This window comes from Channa argus, chromosome 4, assembly GCF_033026475.1.
Source record: "Channa argus isolate prfri chromosome 4, Channa argus male v1.0, whole genome shotgun sequence".
NCBI lineage: Eukaryota > Metazoa > Chordata > Actinopteri > Anabantiformes > Channidae > Channa > Channa argus.
The window spans coordinates 26,924,147-26,942,218 of record NC_090200.1 but is presented as its reverse complement, the minus strand read 5'-3'; the positions used below and the strand labels follow the sequence as shown (position 1 = coordinate 26,942,218).

The 18,072-nt window shown below is 37.5% G+C and overlaps 1 protein-coding gene across 3 annotated transcripts; it reads right to left on the bottom strand.

Moving 5' to 3' along the window:
- Nucleotides 1–92: 92 nt before the first annotated feature.
- On the bottom strand, nt 93–16,697 carry LOC137125035 (carbohydrate sulfotransferase 1-like). 3 transcript variants are annotated; one of them, XM_067499919.1, is made up of 6 exons: nt 15,295–16,697; nt 12,505–12,920; nt 10,172–10,385; nt 9,819–10,045; nt 5,970–6,187; nt 93–4,994 (listed from the first exon to the last, which is right to left on the bottom strand). In XM_067499919.1, exons 2-6 carry the CDS (start codon nt 12,850–12,852, stop codon nt 4,658–4,660), a joined length of 1,344 nt encoding a protein of 447 aa, XP_067356020.1. In that variant the 5' UTR covers nt 12,853–12,920; nt 15,295–16,697; the 3' UTR covers nt 93–4,657. The 3 variants fall into 3 exon arrangements, with proteins under 3 accessions (XP_067356020.1, XP_067356019.1, XP_067356018.1); XM_067499918.1 differs by having other exon boundaries at nt 12,505–12,890; nt 15,295–15,668; XM_067499917.1 differs by having other exon boundaries at nt 12,505–12,890; nt 15,194–15,667.
- Between the last annotated feature and the right edge of the window lie 1,375 nt (nt 16,698–18,072).

Sequence of the window (18,072 nt, the reverse complement as noted above, 5' to 3'; positions counted from 1 at the left end):
GCTTCACAATCTGCGCAGCATATAATCCATACTTTAGACCAAAAATCGGAAATCCTGCCAAAAGAATTCTCTTTACCAGAGGAAATTGGAACTGCCAATGAGGATGGAGCCCTGTTTCAGCATGGACAGCCCTACACTAGATACTCTTTGTACAGAACATCATCTGGCTTCACAATTACAATATGGAAAAAAAAGGATAGTAGTCAATACATATCATATTTAGTAACATTGAAAAAAAAGTTCTGTGAACACTGTATCTGAAGAAGAGAACACAACTGATGTAGTACAAAAAAAGTAATTTAGAAAGACGAGGTAGAGAAGTCTTTATGTCGAAATTCAGCCCTATATATACGTAAACACACATACACACACGTATATAGGGCTGGATATCGACATAAAGACGTCTCTTCTTAGTGTTCCCACATTCTGTTTTTATCTGGAAATCCCCAACAAGGAAGGCATGTGATAAAAATCCGTACACACAGGTGGAGTGGATATGTGAGTAAGGCACACAGTTTCTAGAACAACAAACACAGGATTGCAGACATTCTTTGCTTCATACAGTTAGAATACAGTAAAGAATGAAAATGAACTGGAAGGTTATTCCAAAGGACCAGGGCACAATAAGACCCTGCAGCCAACGGATCTCTTTTTAATCCTGGGGACAGACAGGAGCTATTAGATTTTAAGGAGAATGGCCATTTTATTTTTATCCATACAGTACCTCACTGGTAAGAGGCTTTGGATAAAAGTGTGGAAAAAAAACATATAAATAAAGGAATAGAGACTGTTCATTTAATACAACCCCAAATTTAAAAAGTTGTGATGATGTGTAAAACCTAAATTAAAAACAATGCAATGATTTGCAAATCTTATCAACCCATATTTTATTCACAATAGAACATAAACAACATATGAGTGGTTGAAACTGAGACATTTTACCATTTCATGGAAAATATTAGCTCATTTTGAATTTGATGCCAGCAGTACATCTCAAAAAAGTTCTAACGAGCAACGAAAAGCTAGAAAACTCATTGCTGCAAATAAAAAACTAATGGAGGAGCATTTGATAAATGCAGGTAATGGCAACATAATGAGGGTAACTTGCAACAGGTCAGTAACATGACGGTATAAAAGGAGCATTTCAGAGAGGCAGAACCTCTGGAATGTAAAGATGGACAGAGGTTCACCAATCTGAAAAATGTTACTCAACATAAAATTGTGACTTTCAAGATCCCAGTATCTACAGTATATAATATCATCAAGACAATTTAGAGAATCAGCAAGAATCTCTGTGCACAAGAGACAAGCCTGAAAGTCAAAACTGGATGTGTGTGATCTTTGGGTCTTCAGGCAGCACTGCATTAAAAACAGGAAGGATTCTCTACTGGACATCGCTTCATTGGCTCAGGAACACTACCAGAATTTACTGAACACAGTTTACTGTGCAATCCACAAATGTAAGTTAAGATGTATCATGCAAAGAAGAAGCCATATGTGAACACAGCCCAGAAACACTGCAGTGTTCTCTGGGCCAAAGCTAATTTAAAATGATCTGAGGCAAAATGGAAAACTGTTCTGTGATCAGATTAATCCAAATTAGAATTTTTTTTTTTTTTTTTTTGAAACCATGGACACCGTGTCCTGCGGACTAGAGAGGGATCATCCAGCTTGTTATCAGCAGTTCAAAAGCCTCCATCTCTGATAGTATGGGAGTCCATTAGTGCCTATGTACATAGAGGTTTTAGAGTAACATATGCTCCAATCCGGACGTGTCTTTTAGGCAAAGGCCTTGCATATTTCAGCAACACAATGCTAAACTACATACTGCATCCATCACAATAACATGGCTTCACAGGAGAAGAGTTCGGGTACTGAACTGGCCTGTCTGCAGTCCAGCCCTTTCACCAACAGAAAACATTTGGTGCATCATAAAACAAAAAATCTGGCAACAAAGGGTCAAGATTGTTGAGCAGCTACAAATCCTGCATCAGACAAGAACATTCTTCTCCTAACCCTCCAGCAACTGGTCTCCTCACTTTCATGTACGGACAGAAAAGGGGATGCTACACAATGGTAAATATCACCCTCTTCCAACTTTTTTGTGATGTGTTGCTGCCATTAAAATTCAAAATGGTCTATTGTGAATAAAATATTGGTTGATGAGATTGATCATTGCATTCTGTTTTTATTTAGGTTTTACACATCATCCCAACTTTTTTTGAATTGGGGTTGTATTAAGAGACCCTGGTTCAAGGTGGTGGGGGCACAATTGCACAGATATAAATTAATTAACAATCAGCATTGAACTGTAGGTCCCAGAAGTGCCTAAAGATCAAGGTTGAGCTGATAGGTGGTTAGTTTTAAAGGTGTTATTGCATATTTTAAAACATATGCAGATACTGTAACTGTAAATGAAGTACCGGGTTCTGTATTTTTTTTTCTCCCCACAGAATAAATATATCTATGATTTGCAGATGCTAAACAGGTAAGAGATGGAGGTTGTGTGCAGGTTTGGCCACAGTGTTGAAAAGAAATCCAAGATTGTTAATTGTTACTAAGTGAACAGAGTATGAAATAAGACACTTTCTGTAGTTAGTCTGACTGACTAATTTTAATCAATGTATTTGTTTTGGACCCAAGAAAAAGACTGCATGTCAGAACCATTATATATTTCGATCATATGCTAACTTTCTAAATCCAATCTTACTAGTGGATTGTAATATAATTATTTTTTGGCCAATACTTATATAGTACAGCAATTGAGTATAATATATAATGTTCGACATTTCTTTTTATGACTCTGCGTTATTTAACTCGTCGTTAATAAAACAACTGAAAACAAAGACTTAATTATTCTCATATACAGGGTCCTTTACATTTTAACATACAGTAGTTGAACATAAGGTACAGTACTTATGACCACCTTCACTTTGAATTTTTTTAAGTAAACCATGCTGTTACGGAAAATATATGGAATCTACTTTCATATTTGGATTTGAGCAAAGCCTAAAAATATTTAAATATTTTGCCACTATCCTGATCTAACCCCCTATTGAATTATTGTACATATTTTATAGTCGATTGGTACAATTTGTACATTAGTGTTGTGTGTATGAGGCTGATCTGGGATCAGGGAAACCCAAACACATTCCACACTAAAAAATTACTAGACAAAATCCAGTCCACAGCCAAACATATTGCACAAGAAATGAATTGATTTCTATATGATAAACTGACATTAAGACTAACAATAAAGATATGATATGTTGATAAAACAGATGTTATATATTATTACATTATTAAATCCAAAGGTTTAATCATGTCAACTGGACTTCTTTTCCTTGGTTATAAACGTTTCCCTACCTATCCAAGCAGCTTCTTTAGTCTGAATAAAATGGCTGCGGAACCCAGCAGGCCTTTCCTCCACCCTGGCCTGAATAAGCTTGTTAAGGTGGGACATGGGAACAGACATCAAGGTTTAACGGTTACGACCCTAACTCCCTAAGATGGGGATCATTAGTGGTGGAGGTGTGAAATGGTCTTGATGGTCTGGATTAAAGGGCAGCATGAAAAATGGGAGGCAGGTTTTGCCTGAGGCCTCTTCCTCTGTTGATCTGATTAACAAGCTTATTCAGGCCAGGGTGGAACAAAGACCTGCTCTCGAGCATATAACTGGGTTCCCCGGCCACTTTATTAAGACTGAAGAAGCTGCTTGGATAAGTAGCGAAATGTTTCTAACCAAGGATAAGAAGTCCATTTGACGTGATTCAACCTTCGGATAACCAAACCTGGATGGGAGAGAATCTTCCCCGATACATTATTAAATCAAAATGTGTTGTTACAACATATAAATAAGAGATCTCTTCATGTTATGAAGATTTGGTTCCGAGAAGATAAAGTTTGGTCATCGTAACATCATTGTGAAACATAGTACTTAAATGATTAAATTTGAGTTTAAATCTGCATACAATAAAACATAATTAACTGTTAAATTTGATTTACCATAATGTGGCTTAAATATGCCATACGATGTTTAAAGGGGAGAAACTGAGGTAGTTAATTAGTCAGAGTAACTAAACAAATAAATGAACATGAAATTGCTGGCCTCCCAAGATCATCAAGTACAGTGCTTTGCAAAAGTATTCACACCCCTTGACATTTTCAAAATTTTGTCACGTTAAAACCACAAATGTAAATGGATTTTATTTGGATTTTATGTGATAGATCAACATAAACTGGTTACATAATTGTAAATTGAAAGAAAAATGATTTTTTTTCAAATAAATATCTGAAAAGCGTGGCGTGCATTTGTATTCAGCCCCCTTTACTCTGATACCACTAACTAAAATCCAAGCAATTGCCTTCAGAAGTCACCTAATTAGTAAATGGAGTCCACCCGTGTGTAATTTAATCTCAGTATCAATACACCTGTTCTGTGAAGCCCTCAGAGGTTTTTATAGAGAACATTAGTGAACAAACTGCATCATGTTGGATGATTTCTTTGAAGTTTAAACAGACTGATGCACACAACTCTGAAACACCGAGGATATGTACATCAGTCAAAATTTTTATATACTGTCCTACATTATTTATATACTGTCCTGTCTTGCTGGTTACCTAAACCCACCCAGGATTCATCTTTGACATCACTTGTTTAAAAAAGTGGGAGGAACGTTCTGTCCTCCACTAAAGAGTGTGAGAGGTTTCTCAGTTCTCTGGGATGGAAAACTGTCTTGTAGCCAAGGAGGTCCAGAAGTGGCTGGCAGACAGTCTGAGTGTAAACCACCATGTCCAACGATAACTTCACCCTCCAGTTCTCCGCGTTAGCTGCAGAGTCCCGAACTGTAGTGAACTTTTGCCGGGATGACAGATCGCTGCTACCTCGGGTGTTGTTGATGATCCAGTCCTCCACATTGTGATCCAAAACCAGGCCAAGGAAACTGTAGAGCTCCCTGGTCTTCTGTAGAGGAAACCTGGCCAAATCTTCATACCTGAGCAAATAAAGGAAGTGAGACAGCATCATTTGTTAATATTATCAGTATGTATGTGAAAAAAAGAATTAGACAAAAACTTTGCAACGATTATAGTGTAGTCATGTCTCTTGCTGAACACAGGACTCAGCAGTCTCTGGACATTTACAATAGTTTAATAAAGTCATCCTGCATTCACTTTTACATATCAAAGGGGACAGTAGTTTTTCTCACAATTAAATGAATATGTAAATAAAACTTAGGGAAATGTTCATTCAATTACTGGCTATAGGTTTAATCTTTCATCAACCATCCACTGGCTCTACTCCGCTATAACCTGATGGATCCTGTACAGATATAGTTTTCTCATGGCGATACATGCCTGCCAGAAACTTCTGATGCACTGCAGATCATAATCCAAGTTGGACAGTCTAACTGAACTTAGAATTTTTCCTGCTTTGGAAACATAATCTATGACACAGCAAACATTTTCTAAATCATTAATGCAAAGAATATTTTTCCCCATAGCAATTGATTGATTTTCATTTATTTTAGTTTTTTAAAATGTATACTTTTAAATGTTGTTGGAGGTTTGAAATTAATCTCAGATTAATTTATTTTTGTCTAACTGTGGCGCAGGAAGGTAGAGCGGTCGTCCACCAATCTCAGAGTTGGTGGTTCGGTCCCAGGCTCCTCCAGTCATCCAGTGACATGTTAAAGTGTCCTTGAGCAAGACACTGAACCCCAACTTAGTTGTTCCCGGTGAGTGTTGGCTGCATAGCAGGTCCCTCATCAGTGTATGAGTGTGTGTGTGATTGTGAGTGTGAATGGGTGAATAACAAGCAGTGTAAAGACCTTTGAGTTCCATCAGATAGAAAAGCCCTATATAAATGCAGACCATTTACCATTTAATTGCTTTAATGTGGTTTAATTATACATTTTTCTGTAAGATAAGCAGTATAGTTCAGATAGTTTGCCAACTCAGAACTGTCTCACCTGAGCAGCATGTACCTCCCTCTGAGCCAGGCAGGTCTGGACAGGCCTGTGGAAACAGACTTGAGAAAGTCCTCACACACTGTGTTGATCTGTCCCAGGTCTACGTTGTGTGGTCTGCGTCCAGTTGCTCTCCACAGACGCCACAGTCTGTAAGTATCTCTAAAAGTCTCAATACGAGATGCCAGGATGCCACGTGGATCTCGAACGAGCTGGACCACCTAAAGATTAAAGGTTAATTTTTAATGGTAGCAACAATACAGATGACTCTGCATGTCCATCCACCAGTATACTGTATATTCAATGGTACACACCCTTGTGTGATGTTGAAGCCCAGCTTCTCCGGGTCCGTTGATGAGGAAGAATCACTCAAAGTAAAGTAAAGTCTGAGAAAAGCAAGTTTATTTAACCCTTCCCCAATTACAACAGAGATCTCTGGAGATCGTCTCGATGCCCACACAGTGACAGTCAAAGAGGATCTAAACTAACTGCAACTTCACTCTAACTCTTATTCCCTTTTTTTCTACCCTTCCTGATATCCATTGTGTTATCAGTGAAAACCAGCTCCATGTTTTTCTCTGTTGGAATGAGGAGTAGCACTACTCTATACCTGCTTTTCCCTTAGCTAAGCTGTGTGTGTGTGTGTGCAATAGATAACTTGTCCTGCAGCTGTCTACTCCCTAAGATATTAATTGTTGAAGAACTATTGTTCTATATTATATCAGTAACCTACTTGCATATGCACCTGCTAAAGCTCACCTATTATAAAAGCATTTATTATAAGTTCATCTTCAACCAACATCACACTCTTAAAGATTATAATTCCACAGTGATTAAATTGCTTTTCTCACTCTCTGTAAACAAATCTTTGATGACATGGCATTTTGGTTTCTGTTCATTATTTTTGGATTTGTTTTACTTGAGTCACCTCTTGTCCCAGACCTTTATTTTGCAGCCACTTCCTTTTCTCATAGTTTCTCCTGATGGCTTCATCACTCACGTTTCATCTTTTCCCTTGTCTATTTAACCCATCTCCACAGTCGTCTGCCGGATTGTCTCCTTATGTTCCCAGGTGTTGTTTCCCCTTAGATGGACTCCTTAATTATCTGTTTTTTGGACTCTTTTGGGTTTTTGTTCATGTGTTTATCCATGTCTTTTGGCCTTTGTTTTAAAAGTTGACTCAATCAATGGTATATAGCGCTTTTCTACCTTTTGATACTCAAAGCTTTTAATTCACCCATTCACACTCACACTCACAATAACACACACACTCACACATCGATGGGGGAGTTGTAGCTGGCCAATACTCAACGGGATCAACTAAGTTGGGGTTCAGTGTCTTGCTCAAGGACACTTCAACATGTGACCGGAGCAGTCAGGGATCGAACCAACAAGTGTGGACAATCGCTCTATCCTGCGCCACAGTCTGTGTCAGGAAGTTTACCCCTATCTCTCAGCCTAAGTTTTAGTGGGTTTGTTTTGTTTTGTTTTTTTCGTTTTTTTTCTGCCCCGTAGTCATCTGTATGTGCACAGCTTTTAGTTTAGTTTTAGTTTATTCAACTCTAATAGTTCTATAAATGGTCACACTTTTGGTTATTTGCTTTACACCAGATTCTGATCTCTCTTGTTGCACACTCTTTGGTATAATGTTTTTATCTGCCCACAGTAGACCCCTGTTTATGCACCCTCTTTGCTGAATAGTTTAGCCCTAGTCCTGGTTGTTTTGTGTAGATGCTCCCTCCCCTTTTTGTTAATTATTGCCTTGTCTAGTCAGTGGTGTTTGCAATCCTCTGTTTAGCAGCCCAACATTATTCTGTATATGCGTTCCTCTGTTTTTCCCAGCTCAGTTCGGTTTCCTTAGTTTTTGTGTCATTTCTGTATTTTACTATTACGTCCTGATTCACTGTTTTCCTGGTCTGTTGCCTCTTTTACCTTTTGTTTTCTTGTCAATAAACCTTTTTCCACCATACCTCCTCTCACCATCTCCTAACGTGGGTCCTTGATATACCAAAATGTGATAACAGGTGATTCAGTTTTTTAGACTATGTTAGAGCCAAGAACTGCCCCTTAGTAAATTTAGTTCAGTCCTGCCATAATTTAAAATTTAAAAAAGCTACGTATACCTTCCCTGAAAACTTTATAAAACAGGTGGCTAGAGGTTAATTTTTCTTGAAAGCTTCTGATAAGTCAATCAAATCCACCCTGGAGTAATCTGAACAAAACTGAATAAGATTATTTACTTAAATGCGATTTCCGAACTAAATATATAAATATCTGCCACTTATTCATCGCGAAAGATTCCCAAAAAAAAGAGTAGTGTTGTGCCTGTGCTCTATATACAACACATGTACACGATGCTTGGCTAGTCCGATCCATCACTCATTATATAATACTGTCTATCACATCCAAGTGAGTGTAATAAAGGCTGCTGTAAGCCTGTGTAGGGTTGGCCACAGTACATGGTCATGTGCCTGTACATGTGTTTGGAGATCTCTGAGCCACTACATTTTCAATCGATACCACTTTAGAACTAGATTGATTGTTCATCTAACCTAACATCATCCAGTCAACCATGTTCTCATAAAGTGAAAAGCTTCATGCAACCTCCTGACTCAGTAGTACTTAACTGACAACCAATACATTAACCAATCACCCTATATTTAGGTATCATTATTGAATGTGTCAGAAGTCTGTTTCCACTGTTGGAAGCTTTGGATTATGACAAAATGAGATGTCAGTATTTCAATCTTAAATGTATTATATTGCTTCAGTTTGTCACTATTGTTCTTACTGATGAACTCATGGACATAATAGATCTAAGAATTTATGACACAAACACTGAATACATGATCAACAGCAGAAAATGATCAACAGCACCAGATGTAATCCAAAGAGTGGTGATTCTAGACCGTTAGAGCCCATCAGGGCCCCATAAACCAACAATTTACCTACCTTTTACTTTTCTTCTCCTCATTTTTCTTTTGTTTCAACAAAAGCAATGTTAGTTAGACATTCATTGTGCTTTTCTCTATACCGTTTCACTTTTCACAGAACTGTGAATGGTAAATCGTCTGCACTTATATAAGGCTTTCCTACTTATTGATACCCAAAGCACTTTACACTGCTTCTTATTCACCATTCACACTCACAATCACACACACTCTCATACACAAATGGGGGATCTGCTATGCAACTGGCTAACAATCACTGGGAGCAACTAAGCTAGGGTTCAGTGTCTTGCTCAAGGACAACTGTGGGATTGGTGGATGACAACAGTTGCCCAAAATTGGTTTTGAAATAAGAAAATGCTGTGTTGACCATTAATGTTACAAACCGTAACCCTTAATGACCAAGTAAAAACGCATTCATAGATTTTTTACAGTCAAATCAGACCCGTCTCTGTCCTTGGTGCTGAGAAGCTATAACATACACAAGAGCTGGCTTAATGAAATAAGGTTTTAATTTTTGAAACGTCAGCCAAAGCTTGGTCCTTTTGCTGAAGATTGCATAAATTGTTCTGATAAATGCATGTAGAGCTTTGAGAAGGATGTTTTAATAGAGTGAGCCAAAACTACTGAGAAGCTGCAAGCTAATTTTAAATATTAAACAAAAGTGAAAGGAAATATGCTGGCTCATTTCTTTAATTTGAATTTGGAGTTTTTTGCTAAATGTGTTCAATAGGTTATGGTGACTTTGCATTTATCCTGATTATGTTATTAATTATTCGTGGCAGTTGTCTAAGTCAGTTCACAAACCCCCATGCCTCCAGTCTAGAGCTCTGATATGATAAAATTCCAATACAAAAAGAAATATGATTAAAAATAAGAGTAATTATTGTAATTATTTCTTTACCTTCAGGTTGAGTCGTGGGTCCTCTATCAGTGCTCTGAGGTCACTGATTTGGGGAATCCGGACCGTTTTAATGGCTGTATGGCGTTTTGATCTGCAAGCATCAGCAGCCAGAGAAACATTGAGCGGGCCACACCTCCTCACACACTCCCCCTCATCAGCCAGCACCAGGGTCTGCTCCTCTGGGCCCAGAGGAGCCTCACATACAGGTGGGGAGCACAGTGACTGACCTAAAGACATGATACATACATTGTAACTAAGTGTAACACAACAATAATGCACAGCAAAACAGTTACACATTAAACATTGCTGTAGTATCATTATGTGCATGAAAACAGTGTTGACATGTCCCTTACTAGCTCCACGTCTGAATAGCTTGTCAGTAGAATGATTGGCAGGACGGGGTCGTATGTAACTCTCAAGACTGTTGAGGTGACAGTGGTACAGAGACCTGAGAAGGTCTCTGGCCGCTCCCAACATTACCCTCCTCTCAGCCAGGTTCCGACTCTGCCCCAGCCGAGGAAGCAGTGCCAACTGGACATGGTATAGAGGCTCAAACAGGTAAAACACCTGGTATATGAGAAAAGACCAAAGACAGTATGCTGTATGAAAGGTTACCACCACACGGTGCTACCACAATTAATCTGAGTAATGGAACTTTCTTATAAATCAAATTTGAGTGACACTGTAGACAAAATAAGCATTCACTCAGTACTGCCTCAGTACTTTATGAGCTGACTAAACAAGCAGTGCCTTCCAAGCTCTGTGTATTTGCTGGCAATGGTGCAACCACCAAGTCCCCAAAAGACAAGCTTTTTTGGAGCTTTACTGTATGAGCCAACCAGGGTTTTCTCTGTTTTTTGTGGATGTTGCGTAATGTAAGGTTAATTTGATTAAGAGGTATACGTATACTGATGATCTCATTAGTGACGTCATTTGGCTTTGATTATTGCCTTTATAGTTTGGCTTTGTAGTTTGAGAGTGAAAGCTGAGAAGCAAACTCAATAAATGTTTAATGTTCGTCATACAACGATCTTCGGAGTGAGGTAATTGTTAGACCATAAGATACTAGTAAGATCACCTCTACATTTACCATTTAGATTTAGCAAAACCTGACTGAGCATTAATGTAGCATCTGAAAGATGAAAAATGAAGATTTGCAAAATTTAAATACTGTTTTCATTTGTCATAAACCAACCTGTAATTCCTATTTTTTTGACACAGAGTACTTGTACTGTACTTCTTCTAAATACTGTGTAAAATTCTACTGGCTGTGTTGGTTCAGGGGTATGTCTATTGTTTCCATAAGAGAAAGCTGGATCTTTCTACTGACTAACACCCCCTTTTACCACAGTTTATGTGGCATTGCATGTTCCTAATATATTGTTGTCGTATTTGTAGAAGTTTTAAAAGATATGGCAAGCGTTCTCCGTTATCAACTACTATAAATCAGCACAGAGCCTAACTCACTTCAGGCTCTCCAAGCATTTCAGTTGCTCGAACTTTCTTTCTATTAAGGCAAAGAGAAAAAAGGTCAAATAAAATCAACACTTGTTGTATGTACAATCTCTCCCATCTCAGCTGCTGAAGCTTGTAACTCCTTCATAGGAGTCATAGGTGGCCTCCCTCACTGGTCTGAGTTTTTGCACTAGGCAGATTTATACCACTGCCACATTCCTACCATTTCTTTAACAAGAAATGACCTGTCCCGCAGGAGATTTTTAATTTTATTTAGAGCATTATATTCAATACTATACCAAAAAAGGATGAAAACTTCCAATACTTTTAAAGCAACGTCATTTAAACAATATAAATGAACCTGCTTTTTTTGGCACTATGACCTACTAAATCGCATTATAAAATGACAATAACGGCCTCAAAACCGGTCTTGCATTTTTTTCTCTTTTGTAAAGGGGTCCAAATTAAATTGGTGCATATTCCTAAATACATTTTCATATTACCAAATTGGCCTTGAATACAAGTTCCAGTTATCCTCAAAATTTATTTTAGACCATAGGTAGGTCTGACAGTGATTGTCAGAGTCAGACACCTCAGTGAAGCTGGACAACTGGAACAAAGATACACTGTTTCTGCATATGCACATTAGTACTAACAGTATAGAGCATGCACTAAGGCACTTTCAATTGACAATACAGGAAAATATTTTGGGCTTTTTTGGACTGTTCACTACTTTGAACAATGTACAGTGTATTATTATTATTATTATTATTATTATTATTATTATTATTATTATTATTATTATTATTATTATTTTATTTTATTGATATATTATTACTTTGCATATATATTATGTGTAACAGCTATTTCCCTATCTATCTAAGCTGACCTTCTTGGATAATGTTGACTGAGCTGTTTTCACATCAGGTGTAATGTAAAAAACTGTGGTAAAGTCAGATGCATTCCAAAGATGATCAAAAGAAATAGGTTCTTAATACACATTATCAAAGTTTTGTTTGACTGTGAAGTCACCAGCGCTTAACAAAAAAAAGCATATTTAACTTCAGCTTTATTGAAAGCTGTCCAGAGTGTACGATTAGTGTTCAACCAGCCATAACTGGGATCAGCTCCAGCACCCAACAAACTAGATAAATGGTTAAGATAATGGATGGAAGTACTGAAGGTCTGTATTGTAGAATATTATAAAACACTTGATATAAACGATTCTAACCTCTGGATGCTGGTTGAACAGCTGACCCACAAATGAGGATCCGCTCCGTGTGGTGGCCAATATGAGGATGTGGGTTCTTTTGCTGGCATTATAGAAGGGAAGGGAGAAAGGAGGTGAAGAGGGAGTATGGGAGAGGATCTCATCACAGCCTCGATCTGAACCTTCAAGTGTCTGCTGGCCCAATCGCGTCAGGTCTTTGAGGCTGCAGTTGATGGCGGAACCCGTGGGTACCAGGCCCACAGAGCACAGCAGGCTTAAGGGCTTTGTAGAGAAGGTCCGGATAGCTGTGTACTGGATGGCTATGGAGGCTAATGCTAGCAGCACCACGGATTTCCAAGAACACTGCATTGTGGCTGGATAGATGCATCAGGAAGCCTGGGTACTGTCTGTCAAACAATGGGACATAGACAGAAACACTTAATGAGGACAGGATACAAAGAGATATGATTATAATTTATATATAATTTTGTTTTTTTGATTTACTCCTGTTTCTCTAATCAACTTTACCAGCAGCAATAGACAACTGTTTTCTTTCTGTTTTCTTTACTTTTCAGATTCAAATTTTGATACAAAATATAAATACATAATTTTAATTTAATAATGAAATACACAATATTCTCAAGATGTTTCTGCATAGAATATTTTGACAATGGAATTTTACTATTTTTATTTAAAGAAAAGAATATTTTTGTTGCTACAGCTTACTACCCAACCAAAGGAAAGCAAATGTTGCTGTGTGTCTGCTGGATGTGTGGCAGTTGTCAAAGCTGTTAAAAAAAAAAGATAACGAAAGTAAAATATCAATGTGTTTTCCGCTTGTTTTGTACAATCGTGAACAAGTTAATACCCCTTATTATGAAAGGGCAAAAAGAATAAAGCAAGGACTTTTCTTTTCATCAACATAATATTTAATGCACATTTAACTATTATAAATGTTTCTTTATCAAAAATTATTTAAAGTAATTTTTTATTTTATGAGGAGGATGCTATATTTTGCACTGTTTACTTACTAGTTTACCGTTTACTACATTATTTTACTTACTAATCATTGACCATTTTTTAACTTCTGATAACAAAAGAGAATTTTTACTACATTTTTTACTTTTTAATGAAAGTTTTATTGTACTAGGGTTATGATTTCATCCCCTACATGTAGTTTTGACCCTAAACCTAACATAACAACATCGCATATTCAGCTACTTACAAACATTCTTTCATCTTCACAAGAAAAATTACTTCTTGTGATTCAAGGTCGTACTAACTTTTGCACATGAATTTTTTTGAAAGCTTGAGGGCATAATCAGAAATATATCAAGTTAATTTATTTTACTGATAAATGTTATAATACAATAATAATTACTATGGGAAATTAGCACACATCGTGTATTATGCTACCGGCTAGCATAGTGGGCATAACCAGAAATATGTACAGAAGGTGAATTACTTTGTACTTGCAAATACAACAGGTATTTCACAACAGACTAAGTCCAGACTCCACACCCAGACAGAGTACTGAACCTTCTAATCCCATGCAAATCCAAATCAACAATGAACTGATCCAACTAACAATATTGTCTGTGTACCCAAACTGTGTACTATGTAAAAACCTTTTACACTAAACTTGTTCCAAAAAATATATTTCCTCCTGTTTGATTACCATTTGTTAAAGGTGCATATCTTTTTAAAGAAGTTACAGAATTTGTACAGTAATTTATTTGGGCTCAAATCACTTCCATGAGTCTGTTTGCCCTGCAGATATCCTAAATGGTTTACTCTAGTTGCTGTATGAGCCAATCAGCGCTCCCTCTGTTTTTGTTTATATTTTGTATTGCGATGTAAGTTAAATTAAAAAGCTTATGTATAAGTGTACTGATGATGTAATGAAGTACCACACATACCTGAAGTTTGCCTGTTAATGTAGAAATAATATTATGAAAAGGTTCAGCTCAGCTAGAGAAAGGAACAGATGTAGACACGCACACACTAATTGTGGATGACTGATCTACCAACTGTGCTACTGCTTTCCCACTGTTATTATTCTGTGATGCATTGTAACATTTGGTCAGAAAACAGCTTTATATCCAAAATAAAATGCAACATGATCAGTGCAACATTACATATGCAACAGCTGCAGTGTTGTATTTAATCATTTCCTCACCTCGGTGCTTAATAATGTCTTGGGTAAAGCACATTAATATTATTACATAATACTGTATACATGATAAGCAAATTACTGTTAACCTGTTTGTATAACAGTGATATTTTACTTTATGTACTTGTACTTATGTACTACAATATAAACATACTCAAATGGCTGATTTCCTTTTTTGAAATTCTTTTTTTGAAAATTCTTTGACACAATGAGATGTAATTAATTTTTTTGACAGTATTGTTTGAATGTTATTCTGTCATTGTATTTCATTACACCCTAGTCTTTACTGCTCCTTGTCCAACCCTTGCAAGCTTACTCTAATGGCTTTCTCTTTCTGCGTATCAGCATCTATCTATCTATCTTCGTATCTATCATATATGCATCACATTGCAGGTGCATGGACATTAAGTCACTACCGTTTGATCACATACTCCTGCTATAGCCCGTTGTTCCCATCACAGCCCCCAGCCCCGCATCCCCCCTGAACAACGGAGACAGACCGACGCTTCTCTCGGGCCTGACGCTACGTTTCGTTACCTCTCCTCAGTGTTTGTGCCGTCAGCAGGAGGCGGCGGACAAGCAGTGACGGAAACATGGGAACGCTGCTGTGTGACTCCGCCGCTGGAGCAAACACCAACCTGCATCCACCTGCAATCCGCAGGGAGAAGATGAGGACATGACAGTGAGGACAGGAGGCCTAAAGCGGATCCATCAGAAACCGTGACGACCGACGGTCCAATCTATCTCAAAGGGCTGCTGGACTGGTTCGTGACAGGCGTGAACGGTACAGGTCTCTTTAACTCTCTCTCTCTATCACGCTACATCCTCCCCCTCTCTCCCTCCCTCTCTCTTCTGACTCCATCGCAACCCCCCACCCCCTTCTCTCCTTGTTTATCGTTCATATATATTTTTAAATCTCAAAACCAAACTCAGATACTGAAATAATGGTTGCAATATTGATTCATCTATTCCTGTCACCACAAGACATGCAGAGATCCCTTTCTTTATGTCCAAGAGATCAGTTCTGCTTTGTTGCAATACTCATTCGAATATTAAGAATAAATTGGTATTTTTAATAGAAAATTGATCCTATAGGGGTCGAAAAATCTGAGATTACATTACAAATGTGCAATATTTTCATGTAAAGCACAGAAATGATCAGAATGTTATATATAATTAAGAAGAGAAAAATTAAGCAATGTTTAAGAATGTGCACTATTTCTGAGTCTGAAATTAAATTTAAGCAATTGCAGCATTGACCATAAACTACTTTTGTACAGAGCTCTTTGATCTTCTTAAGCTCAATTCATTGTCACACACATTCAGATGATCCTATAAGTGGATTTGATCAACTTATCAGAGGCTCATCACGGAAATCAACCTGCATAGCCACTGTTCACTTGTTATAAATATGGCTGTGCCTCATGTTTCCAGCAGAACATGGCTAAGTCTCTTAACATTAAATCATTGAGATACTGTGATCAGGCTGAGACACACAAAGTTTACAAAATGTCAAGTGCAAAAGGTAGTACCCACTTTTTTTGAAATGGCACAAAGATTCATCATTAAAAATCATTAGCATAATATTTATTGCACAATTAAATAGGTTTCTTCATCATAAACTAATAAAGTTAACAATAATGGTAAAGGAGTGAGTGGAAATGTTTGCATGCCCCTTGATAAATTACATTTTAACTTTAATCTCCAGAAACATTTGCAATAGCTAATTGTTATTGTGTTTGTTAATGTCTGTTGATGAGAAAAATATTTTTTACTTTTCTTGCCGTTTCAAAATATGGGGTACTAATCTTTGCAGATGACTGTAGACCACAAGAATATTATCAGTCATCAATTCATTATGTCAGAGGCTTGCCAGCTGTAAAAGCCTAAAAGCTGCAAAATAAAGTGTTTGATTTTGCTTCCCTTCTTGACAAAAGAGACTGCTACTATATACACAGTGGTGATGGAATAAATTTCTCAATTCCTGAATAAATTTGGAATGAAACATAAGGAGGTATTCACACAATTACTAAAACTAGAAAAGGGAAACCAATTCAAACTAATGGAACAAAAAAAATACATTTCTTATTCTACTTTGGTATTTCTGTCTTCCCTGCAGATATCTTCAAGTATTTGTATTTAGTATTTGAAGGAGAGCCCCAGAGACTTTGTTCCAAAGGGACCAAGTACTGTCATATGACAGTCTACGTGGAGCATGCATCATGTACGGATGTTGCCTCTGTGTGTTTTCAGCTCTCTTTCCCTTAGGTTACTCTCCTCCTTTGGCCTGTTGCATCCTGCGTACAATCAGTGAGGTTGAGGGGATAAAGAGAGGTAGGTAGTGCTGGAAGTGGAGAGAACACATGCACACACACTGGCAGCTGCACCTTTGGTAAGGCCCCTCCGCTAATCTGCCCATTCTTCTTACTCCTAGCACATTTAAGTGCTGGGGTTTTGTTATTTTAGTTTGTTATGTTAGTTTGGGCTGGAGATTACCAGTAGTTCAGTTATTTGTTTCGGTTTAGTTTTTTTTATGGCCCATTACGGGCTATTACTATGTTGGCCCTGGATCTTCTCTTTTTCTTGTTCCTTTTTGCCTGGGGTCTCCAGCACCTCTTGTTTCCCCTTTGTTAGTTTATTTAATGTGAGAAGGTTTTTGATTATAAATAAAGCTTGTGGGTTGTAAGTAAGTGGGTTGTCCTTCTTCATATATTGCATCCTCAATCAATGGGAGTTTTTTATTTTTTTATGAATGGAGGGAGTAACACAACCTAAAACTGCTACATGATTCACGGCAGAATCTGTCCAGATGTGTAAGATATTCCATCCCTCTCTTTCTCTCTCTTGCTCACTAACTCAGGGAGGAGGGGGATTAGTGAAAGAGCTGGAAGGGAGGAATACACAGTATAAACTGCCCTTCTAGTCTGTCTATAGGTGGACTTTGATTAAAAAATACGTTTGTCAGTTTATTAATAATATTTCCTTTCAACAGCCTTTACTAGGGGGCACATAATTATGGAGCTATGTTTACTCTGTAAATAACCAGTTTTAATCCAACACTCTCCCACCAACAGATGTGTCTGAATCGGCTTGAAAAAAATATCAGATTATTGCAGGTAATTGATGTGATGATATTGTCTGGGTCTATTTACCAGGTTTGTTTACCAGGAAAAAATATTTATTTTACACACTTCTGACATCTTTTATTATTTATTGGCGGTCTAACCCCAGCCACAGTGATGCTAATGCAGTTTGCTGTGATACAATGTGGACTCACTATAGCATTGAGTGCAAGTCATTTCTTTGCAATGGACTATTAGTACAAATAAGTTAAGTGGCCTTATGAATGGCCTAAAAACGGATGTTGTTTTAGACAAAAGTGTCGGTGAATGTACTTTTAATTTAGTGTTTACACC

Excerpts from the sequence above, each read along its gene's own strand:
- LOC137125035 (XM_067499919.1), bottom strand. The coding sequence starts at position 12,852 with ATGCAGTGTTCTTGGAAATCCGTGGTGCTGCTAGCATTAGCCTCCATA. Across the intron at positions 10,046-10,171 it reads GCTATTCAGACGTGGAGCTA|GTCAGTCACTGTGCTCCCCA; the intron begins GTAAGGGACATG and ends TCATGTCTTTAG. Across the intron at positions 4,995-5,969 it reads GGGAGGTACATGCTGCTCAG|GTATGAAGATTTGGCCAGGT; the intron begins GTGAGACAGTTC and ends TTATTTGCTCAG.